At 40.4% G+C, this 15,432-nt stretch overlaps 1 protein-coding gene across 1 annotated transcript in view; it reads right to left on the bottom strand.

Moving 5' to 3' along the window:
* Positions 1-855: 855 nt before the first annotated feature.
* Positions 856-15,432, bottom strand: part of SLC35F4 (solute carrier family 35 member F4) — a 287,476-nt gene continuing 272,899 nt past the window's right edge. Inside the window, exons 5-8 of the mRNA XM_070378514.1 lie at positions 10,591-10,716; positions 8,302-8,494; positions 5,413-5,502; positions 856-1,097 (exon numbers count right to left, since the gene is read on the bottom strand). Coding sequence (XP_070234615.1) covers positions 856-1,097; positions 5,413-5,502; positions 8,302-8,494; positions 10,591-10,716 — 651 coding nt within the window. The remainder of the gene's footprint in view (positions 1,098-5,412; positions 5,503-8,301; positions 8,495-10,590; positions 10,717-15,432) is intronic.

Raw genomic sequence — 15,432 nt, 5'->3', positions numbered from 1 at the left:
AAGGTCTCAGTTCCAGGTGAGAAAAAGGTCATGACGAGCCCATAATTTAATAGAATCTCATTTTTTTTCTAATAGGAATGAATGTTATCTTTATTTATTTATTTTGAGCTTTTTATTTTGTGTTGGGGTACAGCTGATTAACAATGGGTAGTTTCAGGTGAACAGGGAAGGGACTCAGCCATACACAGACATGTCTCCATTCTCCCCTTCAGGCTTCCCTGGTGGCTCAGAGGGTAAAGAATATGCCTGCAGTGCAGGAGACCCGAGTTCAATCCCTGGGTTGGGAAGATCCCCTGGAGAAGGGAAGGCTACCCACTCCAATGTTCTTGCCTAAAGAAGTCCATGGATAGAGGAACCTGGTAGGCCCCAGTGTATGGGGCTGCAAAAGTTGGACACGACTAAGTGACTAACACATGCACATGGCTCTCCCCCAGCCCCACCTCCCATCCAGGCTGCCACACAACACTGAGCAGATTTCCATGTGCTATGCAATAGATCCCTGTTGGTTATCCCTTTAAATATAGCAGAGTTTGGGATGGTCATGCATATACTGCTATATTGAAAAGAATCTCATATTTTCAGGGAATTCTGTGAATTAGGGTGAAAATCCCCCCCCACCAAAAAAAAGCCAGAAGAAATAGAACTAGGATGAATATGTTTTAATAAAAAATTTATTATGACTATTTACACCAGTTCCTTGATAAGCATATAAATGTAAACTTTTATGTTGGCATTATTTCACACATGATTTATCCAAATGCAGAGTTAATACTGTCATTTGAGTGTACAGGTAGTGAGAAAATTTTATTATATTCACAGAATATACATACACGTGCATTCAAAATGTGTCCCTCCTTAAGCCAGTGGTATGGACACAGTCCCATTGGCCCTGCTTCTGCTTCGCAGGTGGACACTGGAATCAGTGATGTCATCCACGTGCTCCTCACTCTTCTTTTCCTTCAGGCTGTTGATGAATCTCAGGGTAATTTCGTCCCACTCCTCAGGCAACAGCATCAGCAGAAACCCAATGCAGATGATGATGGTAGCAGCCAGGCGGACGACATTGAATATTACCTCCTGCTTCAGGAGATCCACAGCTAGGGGAGCAACAGCAAGTCAGTCAGCCTATGACGGTTTCTAAGCTCCTCTGAAAACAAGTGACCCAAATCAGTGCTACTTCTAGAAGATTTCCAAAAGTCTCTCTCGTTCTCACAAGCTTATCTTTCCTTTTTCTATGTCGTTATTGACATGGCTCTCTACATCTGCTTTCCATTTCTTTTCTCTAAATCATACTCACCCCGCCAGGCAAATACCATCTGATTGAATAGCCTCTGCAATTTTAAAAAATAATTTTATTTTATATTGGAGCATAGTTGATTAACAGTGTTTCAGGTGTACAGTAAGGTGATTTAGTCACACATATCCATGTATCTATTCTTTTTCAAATTCTTGTCCCATTTAGGTTATTACAGAATATTAAGCAGAGTTCCCTGTGCTGTAATAGTCGGTCCTTGTTGATTATCTGTTTTAAATATGGCAGTGTATACATGCAGTTTTATTTCTTAATATCTTTCTTCTGTATTCCTTCATGCTTCTCCAGTTTCACTGGCCCACTGAAGATTTTTTAAATGAACCAAGATTATTAATGTCTAGGTCTTTGCAAATGCTAGTCTTTTTAAAATTTTTAGTTGCAGTGAAACTCATGCAAATTAAAATCAACCACTTTCAAGTGAGTTTACTAGCATTTTGTACATTCATTTTGTATAGATTAATGTACCAGCTTCTCCATCTGGTGTAAAACGTTTTCATCATTTCAAAATAAAACCCCATACCCATTAAGCAGTTACTCCCCAGTCTCCTACCCCCACCCCAAAACCTGGAAACCACCAGTCTGCTGTGTGTCTACGGATTTATCTATTCTAGATATTTCTTATAAATTGGAACATACACTATATGACATTTTATGTCTGGTTTCTTTTGATTCACATAATGTTTTTGAGGTTCAGCCACATCGTAGCATGCGTTAGTGCTTCCTTCCTTTTTATGGCTGAATTGTATCCCATTGTATCACAATTTGTGTATTGATTAATCTCTTGATGGACATCTGGGTGTTTCCACATTTGGCTTTTGTGAATAGTGCTGTGGTGAACATCTCATACAGGAATATTTTTGAGTCCTTGTTTTCAGTTTTGGGAGGCATGTATCAGTAGTAGAATCATATACATGCTCTTCTCTTTGTATGAAATGTTCTTTCCTCCTTGTATGCACTTCATCCAGCTAAACCCTCTGTTAAATTCCTCCTTTTATTCTTCTTGCAAGAAGCTTCCTTCAGTGCCCCTCCTGTGTGCTTTCAGAGCATTCAGTACATATCTTTGTCAAAGTCTTTCTCTCTCTACATTGTAATTACTGAGTTCCTTTTATCTCCCTTCTATATCACATGATCCTGAGGGCAGGGACCATGTCTTACTCAGGATTTATCATCAGTGTTAGCACAGTTGGTAGCATATACTAAGTACTCAGAAATTATTTATTAAATGAATGAATCAATGGATGAATGAATGGAATTCCTTGACAACCCCACTCCTCCCTGATATTTTCCTCTAAATATCTTATAGTCCTTGGAGTCTTTTACACAATTTAGCATTTAATGATAAGTTACTTTGTGGATCTCTAAGTTATTTCATATAGTCAGTCTTGTTTTCCATATTCAGCGTAAGTTGTTTTTTTCTCATAGAAAGTGAAGTCACTCAGTCGTGTCTGACTCTTTGCGACCCCATGGACTGTAGTCTACCAGGCTCCTCCGTCCATGGGATTTTCCAGGCGAGAATACTGGAGTGGGGTGCCATTTCCTTCTCCAGGAGATCTTCCTGACCCAGGGATTGAACCCGGGTCTCCAGCATTGTAGGCAGACGCTTTACTGTCTGAGCCACCAGGGAAGTCCTTTTTTCTCATAGCACTCCTGTTTTTCGGAGTTTAGTTGTTTTAGAATATTGTGTTAGTTTCTGTTGTACAGAAAAGTGAATTAGCTATATGTATACATATATCGCCTCTTCTTCAGCACAGAGCATTAAGTAGAGTTCCCTGTGCTATACAGAAGGTTCTCATTAGTTATCTATTTTATACATAATAGTGTATATGTTTCAGAGAAGGCAATGGCACCCCACTCCAGTACTCTTGCCTGGAAAATCCCATGGATGGAGGAGCCTGGTGGGCTGCAGTCCATGGGATTGCTAAGGGTCAGACACAACTGAGCGACTTCACTTTCACTTTCCACTTTCATGCATGGAGAAGGAAATGGCAACCCACTCCAGTGTTCTTGCCTGGAGAATCCCAGGGACGGGGGAGCCTGGTGGGCTGCCGTCTATGGGGTCATACAGAGTTGGACACGACTGAAGCGACTTAGCAACACTTAGCAGTGTATGTGTTAATCCCAATCTCCCAATTCATCCCACCCTACTTCCCCCTTTGGTGTACATACATTTGTTCTCTATATCTGTGTGTCTATTTCTGCTTTGCAAATAGATTCATCTGTACCATTTTCCTAGATTCCACATATATGCATATGCATTAATATATGATATTTGTTTTTTTTCTTTCTGACTTCACTCTGTATGATAGTCTCTAGGTCCATTTACATCTCTGCAAACGGCACTATTTCATTCCTTTTTATGGCTGAGTAATATTCCAGTATATGTATGTGCCAAATATTCTTTATCCATTCCTGTCCTGGCGGTTCTATATACCACTGTCATGAACACAGGCATGCATGTATCTTCTGTAATTACAGTTTTCTTTGGCTATATGCCCAGGAGTGGGATTGCTGGGTCACTGTTTTTAGGGCGCCTCCATATTGTTCTCTATAGTGGCTGTGTCAGTCTACATTCCAACCGATAGTGTAGGAGGATTCCCTTTTCTCCATGTCCTCTCCAGGATTTGTTTATAGATTTTTTGATGATGCCCATTCTGACCAGTGTGAGGTGATGCCTCATTTTAGTTTTGATTTGGATTTCTGTAATAATTAGTGATGTTGAGCATCTTTTCATGTGTCTCTTAGCCATCTGTAATGTCTTCTTTGGAGAAATATCTATTTAGGTCTTCTACCCATTTTTTGATCGGGTTGTTTGTTTTTAGGGAATTGAGCCACATGAGCTGTTTATATATCTTGGAGATTAATCCCTTGCCAGTTGCTTCATTGGCAAATATTTTCTCCTATTCTGAGGGTTGTCTTTTCATCTTGTTTATGATTTCTCTTGCTGTGCAAAAGCTTTTAAGTTCAATAAGGTCTATTTATTTTTGTTTTTCTTTTCATTACTTTAGGAGATAGGTCAAAAAAGATCTTGCTGTGATTTATGTCAAAGAGTGTTCTGCCTATGTTTTCCCCTAAGAGTTTTATAGTGTCTAGTCTTACATTTAGGTCTTTGATCCATTTTAAGTTTATTTTTGTATGATGTTAATGAGTGTTCTAATTTCATTCTTTTACATGTAGTTGTCTAGCTTTCCCAGCACCACTTATTGAAGAGACTGTTTTTTCCATTGTATATTCTTGCCTTCTTTGTCATAGATTAGGTGACTGTAGGTGGGTTTATCTCTCAGCTTTCTATTCTGTTCCATTGATCTATTGTTCTGTTTTTGTGCCAGTATCATACTGTCTGAATACTGTAGTATTCAGTGAAAGTTTATTATGGGACCAATACTATCTTTTCTCCCCCTACGCCCCAGTCTCTTCTATAATCCTGATCACATAGTAAGTGTTCAATAAACATTTGCTGATTATCCTGGGACAAAGAAAGAGGGCTATCAAAGACTTGGAAACATAGAATTTTAAAATTAGAAGGACTATATAGTCATCCAGATAATTCACTTTCATTATTTGTTCCACTGACAGTTTTCACTAGAAAGATTTTCCTGGAAAAACAGCTTTTCCCCTTGTCCCTGAAGTCAGTCAGATTGCTTTTTTCCTGTCTCTATTCCAGAGGGCCATCTGCTATGTCCCCGGGAGGAGCTTTCACAGCTCCCCATGGGCAGTCTGATGGGGAGCCAACACCCTACACTTTGAAAGTTCCCTACACTTTCATTAGTGACGTTGACATAAGAGTCCTGTGCTGGGATGCCTTTTGTTTCCATAGGACTTCCTCTAAAAATACCACAAAATTAGGTTGTCAGGGAGAGTACATGAAACCCAAATGATACATTTGGTATTTAATTCTAAAAGCACGACCACGTAAAAACAGTGTTTGTAGCTGCAATTTTTAAATCTGCTGTACAGTTATTCTGTTGTCTGCCACCTTCAAGATATTTAAAAACATGTTCCCAGGCAAGGGACACAATTCACAATTACTTGAAGAAATAACTCCGGGTGTAAAACAAACACAAGCAGGGAACTTCCTGTGCACATTTCAGTTTGTACAGTACCTGCATTTCCAGGAACGCTGAGCACTGTCCCGATGGAGATGAGGATTGGGTATGTCAGCACCACACCAACATTCACCAGGATGTTGAAGGCTGTCAAATAGAGGAGGATGGTGGCTCAGGTGGTAAAGAACCTGCCAGCAATGCAGAAGCCCCGGGTTTGATCCCTAGGTCAGGAAGATCCCTTGGAGAAGGGAATGGCAACCCACTCCAGTATTCTTGCCTCAAGAATTTCATGGACAGAGGAACCTGGTGGGCTATAGTCTATTGGGTTGCAAACAGTTGGACATGACTGAGTGACTAACACACACATATAGGATAAAGGGGAACTGAGATGCTGGTCTCTTTCCTTCTTTTAACATAAAAGAATCAATGTCTATGCTAAACATGCCTTCTAAATTATCTGTTCAGTTCAGTTCAGTCGCTCAGTCATGTCCGACTCTTTGCGACCCCATGAACCGCAGCATGCCAGGCCTCCATGTCCATCACCAACTCCAGTTACCAGACTCATGTCCATCAAGTCAGCAATGCCATCCAACTGTCTCATCCTCTGTCATCCCCTTCTCCTCCTGCCCTCAATCTTTCCCAGCATCAGGGTCTTTTCAAATGAGTAACATTGGTCAATTAATCCTCTAATTTTGGAGATGGATTCATATGTATCATACCTGAAAAAGTCATGTTCCTTGTTCCTCTTCTGCCACACTAGCTGCCTCATTTCTTACCAGTTGGCTCACAAAAGGGGTAGGGAGCCATGCAAAGAGGTGAAATAATGTGTTCACTACACTGCTTGTTAGCACTATAAAGTTGAGCCAGAGGTTGAGAGCTAAGGACTGACTGGGGCTTTCTCCCTTGCTAGTTTGCTGTATCATGCCATGTTCCTGGATAACTAAAAGGTCCTAGTGTTACTGCCTAACAGAAGATCTGTCCAAGGATGGCCTGTGCTGTTTTAGTCCCTCTCTTTTGGGGTGTGCATCACATGAACCAACAGAGGTACATATAATTCACTGAACACCAGGGAGCTTTTCCACATCCTGATTTTATACACAGATAACCTTAAGGCGCCTGATGGCCTGCCGTCTATGGGGTCACACAGAGTCGGACAAGACTGAAGCGACTTAGCAGCAGCAGCAGCAGCAACCTTAAGGCAGGTCCACAGAAAAACCTGAAGGTATAACTTGATATCCTTTAATTTGTATCTTTGGACACTTTAAACTAAATATAAAGTTATTCAAGTAATCACATACCCAACAGTGATCAAAAGTACTTGTTTTCAAAAAGAAAAACATTTATAAATTATATAGCATTATTTTAATAGATTTCAAGCCAATGTTTGTTTTGGGGGTTAGAGAAATATGACAACTATGAAAAATAACAACTATGAGAAGTCCTCAATTCAGGAAAGATCTCTATGGAAATGACCCCAAATCATTTGCCCATTTCTCTATAAAACCAAAGATGGTTCTAGAACCTTTACAGTTAGGACAGTGTTTATTCTTCTACTGCTTTCTGTAATTCTTGCTTTAGTTAAGCTCCAAAATTTAGGTATCTGGAGTTCCTCGTGCTTGTTAGAGACAATGGGTTGGATTTCCACAAGACTTGGGCTTGTTCATCATTTTCATACAATAGCAGTAGCAATCAAGGCCAAAGACCTTTGTAAGTTAATATCAATAACTACTCCTTCTTTCAGACACAGATGCAATGGGAATGGATATTCCAGCATCTCAACTCTCTCCTCAGATGTGGGGAGTCAAATACAACCAGTCCTAATAAATCAGAAATTTAATAAGCATAGCATAGACTCTGCTAAGATCCCCAACTGTCATTCTGTTGGCTGGACTGAGTATTTTAGCAGATTGATAGAAGTATTGGTCTTTGGTTGAGAACTGAGCTTTTCTCACTGAGCTTCATCAAAATGGGTAACTGCTTTTCCTTAGCACTTTCCATAGAACCCTTACAAGCTCTTTTGACAATCTAAGGACAAGAATATATAGTTCAATATGTTATCTGTAGCCCGGGGCCCTGCCTGAGACACATCAGGTAAATGGATGGATCCAATCTGCATGTGGACTAAGGCACTCCCTGAAGACAGGCCAAACCAAAGGCAGGAGCGAGGCCAGGTGAACCTAAGCAAATTAAAACTATAGTTCTAGGTGATCGGGTGGGGGCAGGACAGAGTACTGTCTACTGTTCACCTCTCAGATCTGTGTCCCAGCCTGGCTCTGACTAGATCATCTGATTCCTATGGAGAAGAGAAGGTAGCAAAAAAAAAAAACTTGAGAGCAGAAGCACTGAAGACTATAAAACCCTGGGGTGTGTAACACAGTCAGGAGAGAGGCTGTCTCCTCATTTTGTCTCAGGGCAACCTTAACACAGAGAGAACTCCGTGCACTGGGGATGGGCCAGGTGGGGCAGCCCTTAACCCATGGACATGCCAGTTGGACTGCTCTGACCTAATCAAGCAATAGCCTGCAAAGAACTTTATAACCATTGCTGCTGCTGCTGCTAAGTCGCGTCAGTCGTGTCCGACTCTGTGCAACCCCATAGACGGCAGCCCACCAGGCGTCCTCGTCCCTGGGATTCTCCAAGCAAGAACACTGGAGTGGGTTGCCATTTCCTTCTCCAATGCATGAAAGTGAAAAGTGAAAGTGAAGTCACTCAGTCGTGTCTGACTCTAGCGACGCCATGGACTGCTCCTCCATCCACGGGATTTTCCAGGCAAAAGTACTGGAGTGGGGTGCCATTGCCCAACCTTAGGTGAGTTTGGGAAATAGAAGACAGGGATGTCTATCTTTGATAGGCATCTAAGAAGGGAAGGCTTCTGTTATGACAATTTAACTCTCCAAGGAAAGGACAAGTGACATAGGAAATGGAAGGCAAGACTTGGCCACTCACCCAGCCAGAGCCCTGCCATCCCGCAGAGACAGCCCCATGGCAGAGCTGCAAATGAGGACCAGTGCTCCACCTTGGTGAAATACAGGATGACTGGGGTGAAGGAGATGAAGATTAAATTGAAGAAACCCAACGTGGAGACAAAGTGTGCTGCCTCACCAAAGTTAGCACTTCCAAGAAACATCTTAAACAAAACCTAGAACAGGAAAGGAACTTGTTAGCCACTCGGTCAGGGACTGTTGTTGGATCAGAAAGGCAAGTTCTACATCATGAGCTAACTGGCCCAGAACTTATGCTCTATGTCGTTTTATCCCAGCATTTCCATGACCCTAAATAGGCTGCTGAGCTAAGGAATTCAAATACACTCTAGCCTTTATGTAAAACAGAAATTGTCATAAAATAAATCCCACTTGGTATGCCACAGGGATACTGTAACTGGGAAAAGCCCACCGTCAGTTACAGGTATAGGGTAGATGATAAAGAAGAGTGCAGACCAGCCCAGAAACATTTAGGTTTGAGATGCCATTAGTTCTTTCCTTCGAGAATGGGGTTAATTTTATCCTTATTTTGATAATTACTGAAAACTAAATTGGACAGAGAAAACCTGTCGTCATGTTATTGAGAGAAGTAATAGCTTCCCTTGTGGCTCAGCTGGCAAAGAATCTGCCTGCAATGCATGAGACCTGGGTTTGATCCCTGAGTTGGGAAGACCCCTTGGAAAAGGGAAAGACTACCCACTCCAGTATTCTGGCCTGGAGAATTCCATGGACTGTATAGTCCACGGGATTGCAAAGAGTAGTACAGGACTGAGTGACTCTCGCTTTCAATAGTGATGCCTTGGATTTACAAGCACTTTTCTCTCTGAGTTTAAAACATTTTCACAAGGTCTGTATTTATTCTCCAGATTTTAAAGATGTTTTTCTTTTCTGGATTATAAATCTGTGTATAGAGAAAGATGACAAAGACATGTAAATAGCTAACCTAAATCATACATTTAGTTTGGGAGGAGACAGGTCTCTAGTCCATATTTCTTGGTTTCTTAACCCCTCTGCTTCCTTTATTAATCCTCAAACAATGTAGCACAGAATATATCTTTTCTGTGGTGTATATATGATGCTGTGTGTGTCAGCAAATATTACAGCTACCAGAATGAATACATCTGTAATGTGGTCAGGAGAATTCTCTCTATAAAAGAGACATTCCAGGCGTACAGCAAATCCAGGTATTTCTTTTACTTTCAACTAAACACATTGTGTTTTCTCTTGGGAGACTTAGAACGTGAGCACGTGCTGGTGGTCTCTGCTCACATCAGACATCTCAGAGGAGTCTCAGCCGGGGGCAAGTTAAACACTAACGGTGACCGAGTGAACACTTGTCGAGCTTGTCAGAGAATCAGTGGCCAGGAAATGTCAATACGGAAACAGACACAACGTCCTCTGAGCCGCAGAGTTGGTGAATAAGCAGAACAGGCATCTGGGAGGGATGCAGAGGGCATTTTCTGCCTTTCAGAGAAGATTTTCTCCTTGAAACACCATGAGAGGTGAAAGTGGAACAGTCATAACATCCAGAAAGTTGGCTCTGGAAAGCGGCACGTTGGTGAATAACCTTTTAGATCTGCTTTCTTAGTTCTTGCTTCTGAAGTCAGGGGCAGCGACTCTGAATAGAGCTTTCACTGATGACAGGTAGCTCCAGGGGAGAAAGAACTGTGAGGACATAGTTAGACCCAGCGTGTGCATCAGAGAGGGAAAGAGGCTCTTCATCTAGCTGATAACATAGCATGGGGTTAGTATGTAGCAAATAAACTCTCGAGTGATAGTTGGTTTAGGATTTTTAACACCTCATTGTAGTTAAAATAATGACCGAAGGTAGTTAAACATAGAGAAGTCTTTCTCAGCTCCTGCTACAACTGGTTGGCGATTTGGGAGGGGTGGAGTCATGGCCACCAGGGGAGTCCTTGGAGTTGACCAGTCCGAGTTTAAATCTTGTCTCTATCACTTCCTGGTTGGATGATATTGGACAAGTTACCTAATCTTTCAAAGTCTCAGTTTCCTCATCTGCAGAGTGGGAATAAGTACCTATGCCTCATAAAGGTATGTTAACAGGTGAAAATTCTGGCAAGTATACAGCCTGTAGCAAGTACTCAATAATTGGTACTTATTATTATTATTTAAACTATCTTTTCTTTTTGCTAGCCAAGATTTTCTTTGTCCTTTCTTTATAAAATATTACTTATTACTTTATAAAAATATAAGCTACAAAGATAATAAGCACATAAGAAAGTACACGAAATACCTTATACAGTGCAGATGTTGAGGCTGAGCCCACTGCAAATGCCACTCCTATGATGGAATCGGCATGGAAGTTATCTGCATACGCCATCATCACGATGCCAGTGATTGCCATTATTGCAGCGACTATCTGTCACAAAGAATGCAAAGAAAAAAATGTTTACATTGATGCCTCCATATCCCAGAGCAAGCATTTGAAAAACCCATGGGAGTTGCTACATGCTTCCTCAAACCCAATTACCTCTTGTACATCACTGTTTAAATGTAGGAGGGTCAGTGTTAGAAAGAAATCCATATACTCATGAGACATCCAGGCAGAGAATATAAAAGCTGCTCACATATTCTAATTAAGGACTAGTAATTTTAGTTTAATTTTTTAGCTCCGCTTCCTATAGATTAATACCCATATTGATGAAATAAATTTAATAGGAAGTCACTTCTTAGCATTTTCATCTATACTGTGTTCTTTTCCTTCAAATAATTCAGCACATATCAATCAGCTCCTTGGATCAATGCATGTTTCTGAAGATCTCCACATAATCAGAACTTGATTATGGTGATGTAATATTGATTGAGACATAATAAGAGACAAGTTTTAGGCCAAAGTAAAAAAAGAACTGAGAATAATCTTTCAGAATGATTTATAAGGAGTGAGTTGAGTTTGCATTGTCACTTGCCAGTGTCAAGCGGAGGCTACTTCCTTTTGTTTACATGTAAACTAAGCCACAGAAAGATAATTTCATTGAGCTATTCTAAAGCATTAGCTGTATAAAGTGAAATATTAATAATTGATTGAAATCATAATGGTTTACTGTAAATTAATATGATCCTTGATACATTCCAAAGAGAAGTCCACTTCCTTTGTGAAATGCTCATTGACATCTGTTTCTTTCATTATCTCGACCTGCTTTTACTGGAAAACATTTTAAAGATACAGTAAAAAGTAAAGTAACAACTCTGGAATAGGAAACACTATGTTATTTCATTGTGAAATAGTCTCACTGACTTTAAGATCACGATGCAACTTTGTGGGAAATTTAAAAATACTTGCTGATTGATTTTGTTAAGCTTCAGTTCTGAGTATTCCCAAGTAAACTTACCTCTGTAGATAGATTTCTCACATATGTGATTTTTTTCGACCCTTTGAAATATTATTAGTGAATTATTCATTACAATCAAATGTATATCTTTAACATGTAACTTGCTGGAGGGCAGTGTGAAGTATGATAACGATGACATGTATAATTTAGATGCTGTTAAAGCATTTCTTTTGTTAATGACCACCCAAAGCCAGGGCACAGTTGGTATCAGAGCCAGCTCCATACTGAAGCGTCTTTTATGAGAAACAGCAGGAGTACTTGAGAACAGACGCCGACTTGTCAGCAGTGAAAAACTGTCTTCATAAACCGTTATCCGGGAGGCTACATGATGGGGGGTGTTGCTCATGCTGAGTGAGTATTACAGTCTCTAGAGCTATCAGGCATGTGTTCCAGTTAGACTGTATGAAACAGAATTTAATACACACACTATGAGGCGCCAAGGACATTTTCCAAACAGGAAGTAATAGACTCATAAATAAACATGGTGGTTACCTAGGCCTGGAAGCTCTGCGAAGGTTATTATTTTCTTTGATTTGGGGATTTATAGTTCAGCTAGGGATTGCAGTCTTTGTTTGGGTAGTCTGATGTCAAAGAAATGAAAAGTTATGTTAGATATGGACAGTTTCTGATTTGTTTTTGTGTTTCATGAGTGTTCGTGTGTTCACAGATAGATTTCCCTCAAAATATTGAACTTGTAGGATAAAACATTTGAATTAATATTTGTTTTCTTTCTACCAAGCATCAGTTGTATTGTCTTGGTCAAATAAACAGGTGATATCTTCAAGACAGGGATAATAGAATATAATGTTAATCCTAAAGAACTTTAATGTGATATACTGCTTTGAACTTTAAAATATTAAAATTATTCTATAATATACAATATTCAGGCTTAGGCAATTGTGTATAATACATAATTCTTGATTTAGGGAATTCTGAAAATAAACAGTCCCTACAAAAATAGGGGAAAAAACCAAAAACACTGTGGAAAATGTTGAACAAGGAATACAGTTAGCCACAGGATATGACTCCAACTGGGAACTCTTCCTTTTCTGAGTCAGCCATTAGTAAAAATACATATGCACTATATTTCTGTTATATGTTTTCTCAATATAGGAATTAGACATGGACAAAGGTTACATAACTTAATAGCAATTCAGAATTATAACCATGATGAACCTCTTAAAGATCTCCATTATATTTAATATTCAAGTGCTTATGAAATTATTAGCTCAGACCATTTAAACTGACATATCAATTACACTAGCATCTCTCTGAATTGTGTTCATGGAGAGAAGCATTTTTCACTTCGGGGACCAGACAACACTATTAGTTAAGTTCCAAAAGCATGAAAATTTGATATTTTTGATGTTAGAAAAATTATTCTCTATGGTATGAACAGTTATTTATAGGTTAGTAGGTTATCTGGGGATAAAAGATAATTTAAATTATTTTCCACATTTCTATTTACATTTCACAACTATCTGATAGAACAAGTTCTCTGTGGCCATGTTTCAAAATGTTTTCATTATATTTCTTATCTACATAGTTGAAACTAAGGGAAAGGAACTCAGCTAATCTAGAAAATTCAGGGAAATTTTGGGTGGCAGGCTCATTTGGAGTGGTGGCTTGGATGATCTTGGAGTGGCTCTGTCTCCTACCATGGGTTAACTGCAAGAGTAAATATTCTTGAGATTGCTGGAAAACAGGTGACCTGAGTACAGGTCTGAATCACATGCATTTTCAGAAGTAATCAATCATTAAGGCAGGATTAATTGTCTTCACGATGGTGTGATCACTCATCTAGAGCCAGACATCCTGGAATGTGAAGTCAAGTGGGCCTTAGAAAGCATCACTATGAACAAAGCTAGTGGAGGTGATGAAATTCCAGTTGAGCTATTTCAAATCCTGAAAGATGATGCTGTGAAAGTGCTGCACTCAATATGCCAGCAAATTTGGAAAACTCAGCAGTGGCCACAGGACTGGAAAAGGTCAGTTTTCATTCCAATCCCAAAGAAAGGCAATGCCAAAGAATGCTCAAACCACACAATTGCACTCATCTCACACACTAGCAAAGTAATGCTCAAAATTCTCCAAGCCAGGCTTCAGTAATATGTGAACCGTGAACTTCCAGATGCTGGTTTTAGAAAAGGCAGAAGAACCAGAGATCAAATTGCCAACATCCGCTGGATCATGGAAAAAGCAAGAGAGTTCCAGAAAAACATCTATTTCTGCTTTGTTGACTATGCCAAAGCCTTTGACTGTACGGATCACAATAAACTGTGGAAAATTCTGAAAGAGATGGGAATACCAGACCACCTGACCTGCCTCTTGAGAAACCTGTATGCAGGTCAGGAAGCAACAGTTAGAACTGGACATGGAACAACAGACTGGTTGCAAATAGAAAAGGGAGTATGTCAAGGCTGTATATTGTCACCCTGCTTATTTAACTTATATGCAGTTTATATCATGAGAAACGCTGGGTTGGAAGAAGCACAAGCTGGAATCAAGATTGCTGGGAGAAATATCAATAACCTCAGATATGCAGATGACACCACCCTTATGGCAGAAAGTGAAGAGGAACTAAAAAGCCTCTTGATGAAAGTGAAGGAGGAGAGTGAAAAAGTTGGCTTAAAGCTCAACATTCAGACAATGAAGATCATGGCATCTGGTCCCATCACTTCATGGGAAATAGATGGGGAAACAGTGGAAACAGTGTCAGACTTTATTTTTCTGGGCTCCAAAATCACTGCAGATGGTGACTGCAGCCATGAAATTAAAAGACGCTTACTCCTTGGAAGGAAAGTTATGACCAACCTAGATAGCATATTCAAAAGCAGAGACATTACTTTGCCAACAAAGGTCTGTCTAGTCAAGGCTATGGTTTTTCCAGTGGTCATGTATGGATGTGAGAGTTGGACTGTGAAGAAAGCTGAGCACCAAAGAATTGATGTTTTTGAACTGTGGTGTTGGAGAAGACTCTTGAGAGTCCCTTGAACTGCAAGGAGATCCAACCAGTCCATCCTAAAGGAGATAGGTCCTGGGTGTTCATTGGAAGGACTGATGCTGAAGCTGAAACTCCAGTACTTTGGCCACCTCACGCGAAGAGCTGACTCACTGAAAAAGACCCTGATGTTGGGAGGGATTGGGGGCAGGAGGAGAAGGGGACGACAGAGGATGAGATGGTTGGATGGCATCACCGACTTGATGGACATGAGTTTAGGTGAACTCCGGGAGTTGGTGATAGACAAGGAGGCCTGGTGTGCTGCGATTCATGGGGTCGCAAAGAGTTGGACACGACTGAGCGGCTGAACTGAACTGAATATTCTTCTCAACAAAAAAACATAAAGTGATTCTTTTTGGGCTCAGGACGTTGAAAATGTGCCAGCAGAAAGCCAGCACTTTAAATACTGTGTCAGAAGTGCTCATATGTGACATCTACATGATGACAAACACACAAAAAAAGCTTCTGAGCATGTTAGTGTCCACAGGAGGGACTCCTGTGCTGAAAATGCACCATCTCATGGTGCCACCTGCTTGGCTTCAGAAAAACACGGCTCTCCTGACAACCTACTCCAGTTCTAGCTCCGTAACCAACCAGAGGTGTCTACACAAGATGGACACCCACCACTACCATTACTTGAATCTGACTTCAGTGAAAATGTTAGTAACCAGAGTGACCATAAAGCTCCAATGCCTCATTTTTAACCTTCTGAACCTCTGGGTTCCCTCCCATCATGGTGTGCCCA

This window comes from Bos mutus, chromosome 10 (assembly GCF_027580195.1).
Source record: "Bos mutus isolate GX-2022 chromosome 10, NWIPB_WYAK_1.1, whole genome shotgun sequence".
Classification (NCBI taxonomy): domain Eukaryota; kingdom Metazoa; phylum Chordata; class Mammalia; order Artiodactyla; family Bovidae; genus Bos; species Bos mutus.
The sequence above is the reverse complement of the archived record's forward strand: the minus strand, read 5'-3'. Positions and strand labels throughout refer to the sequence as shown.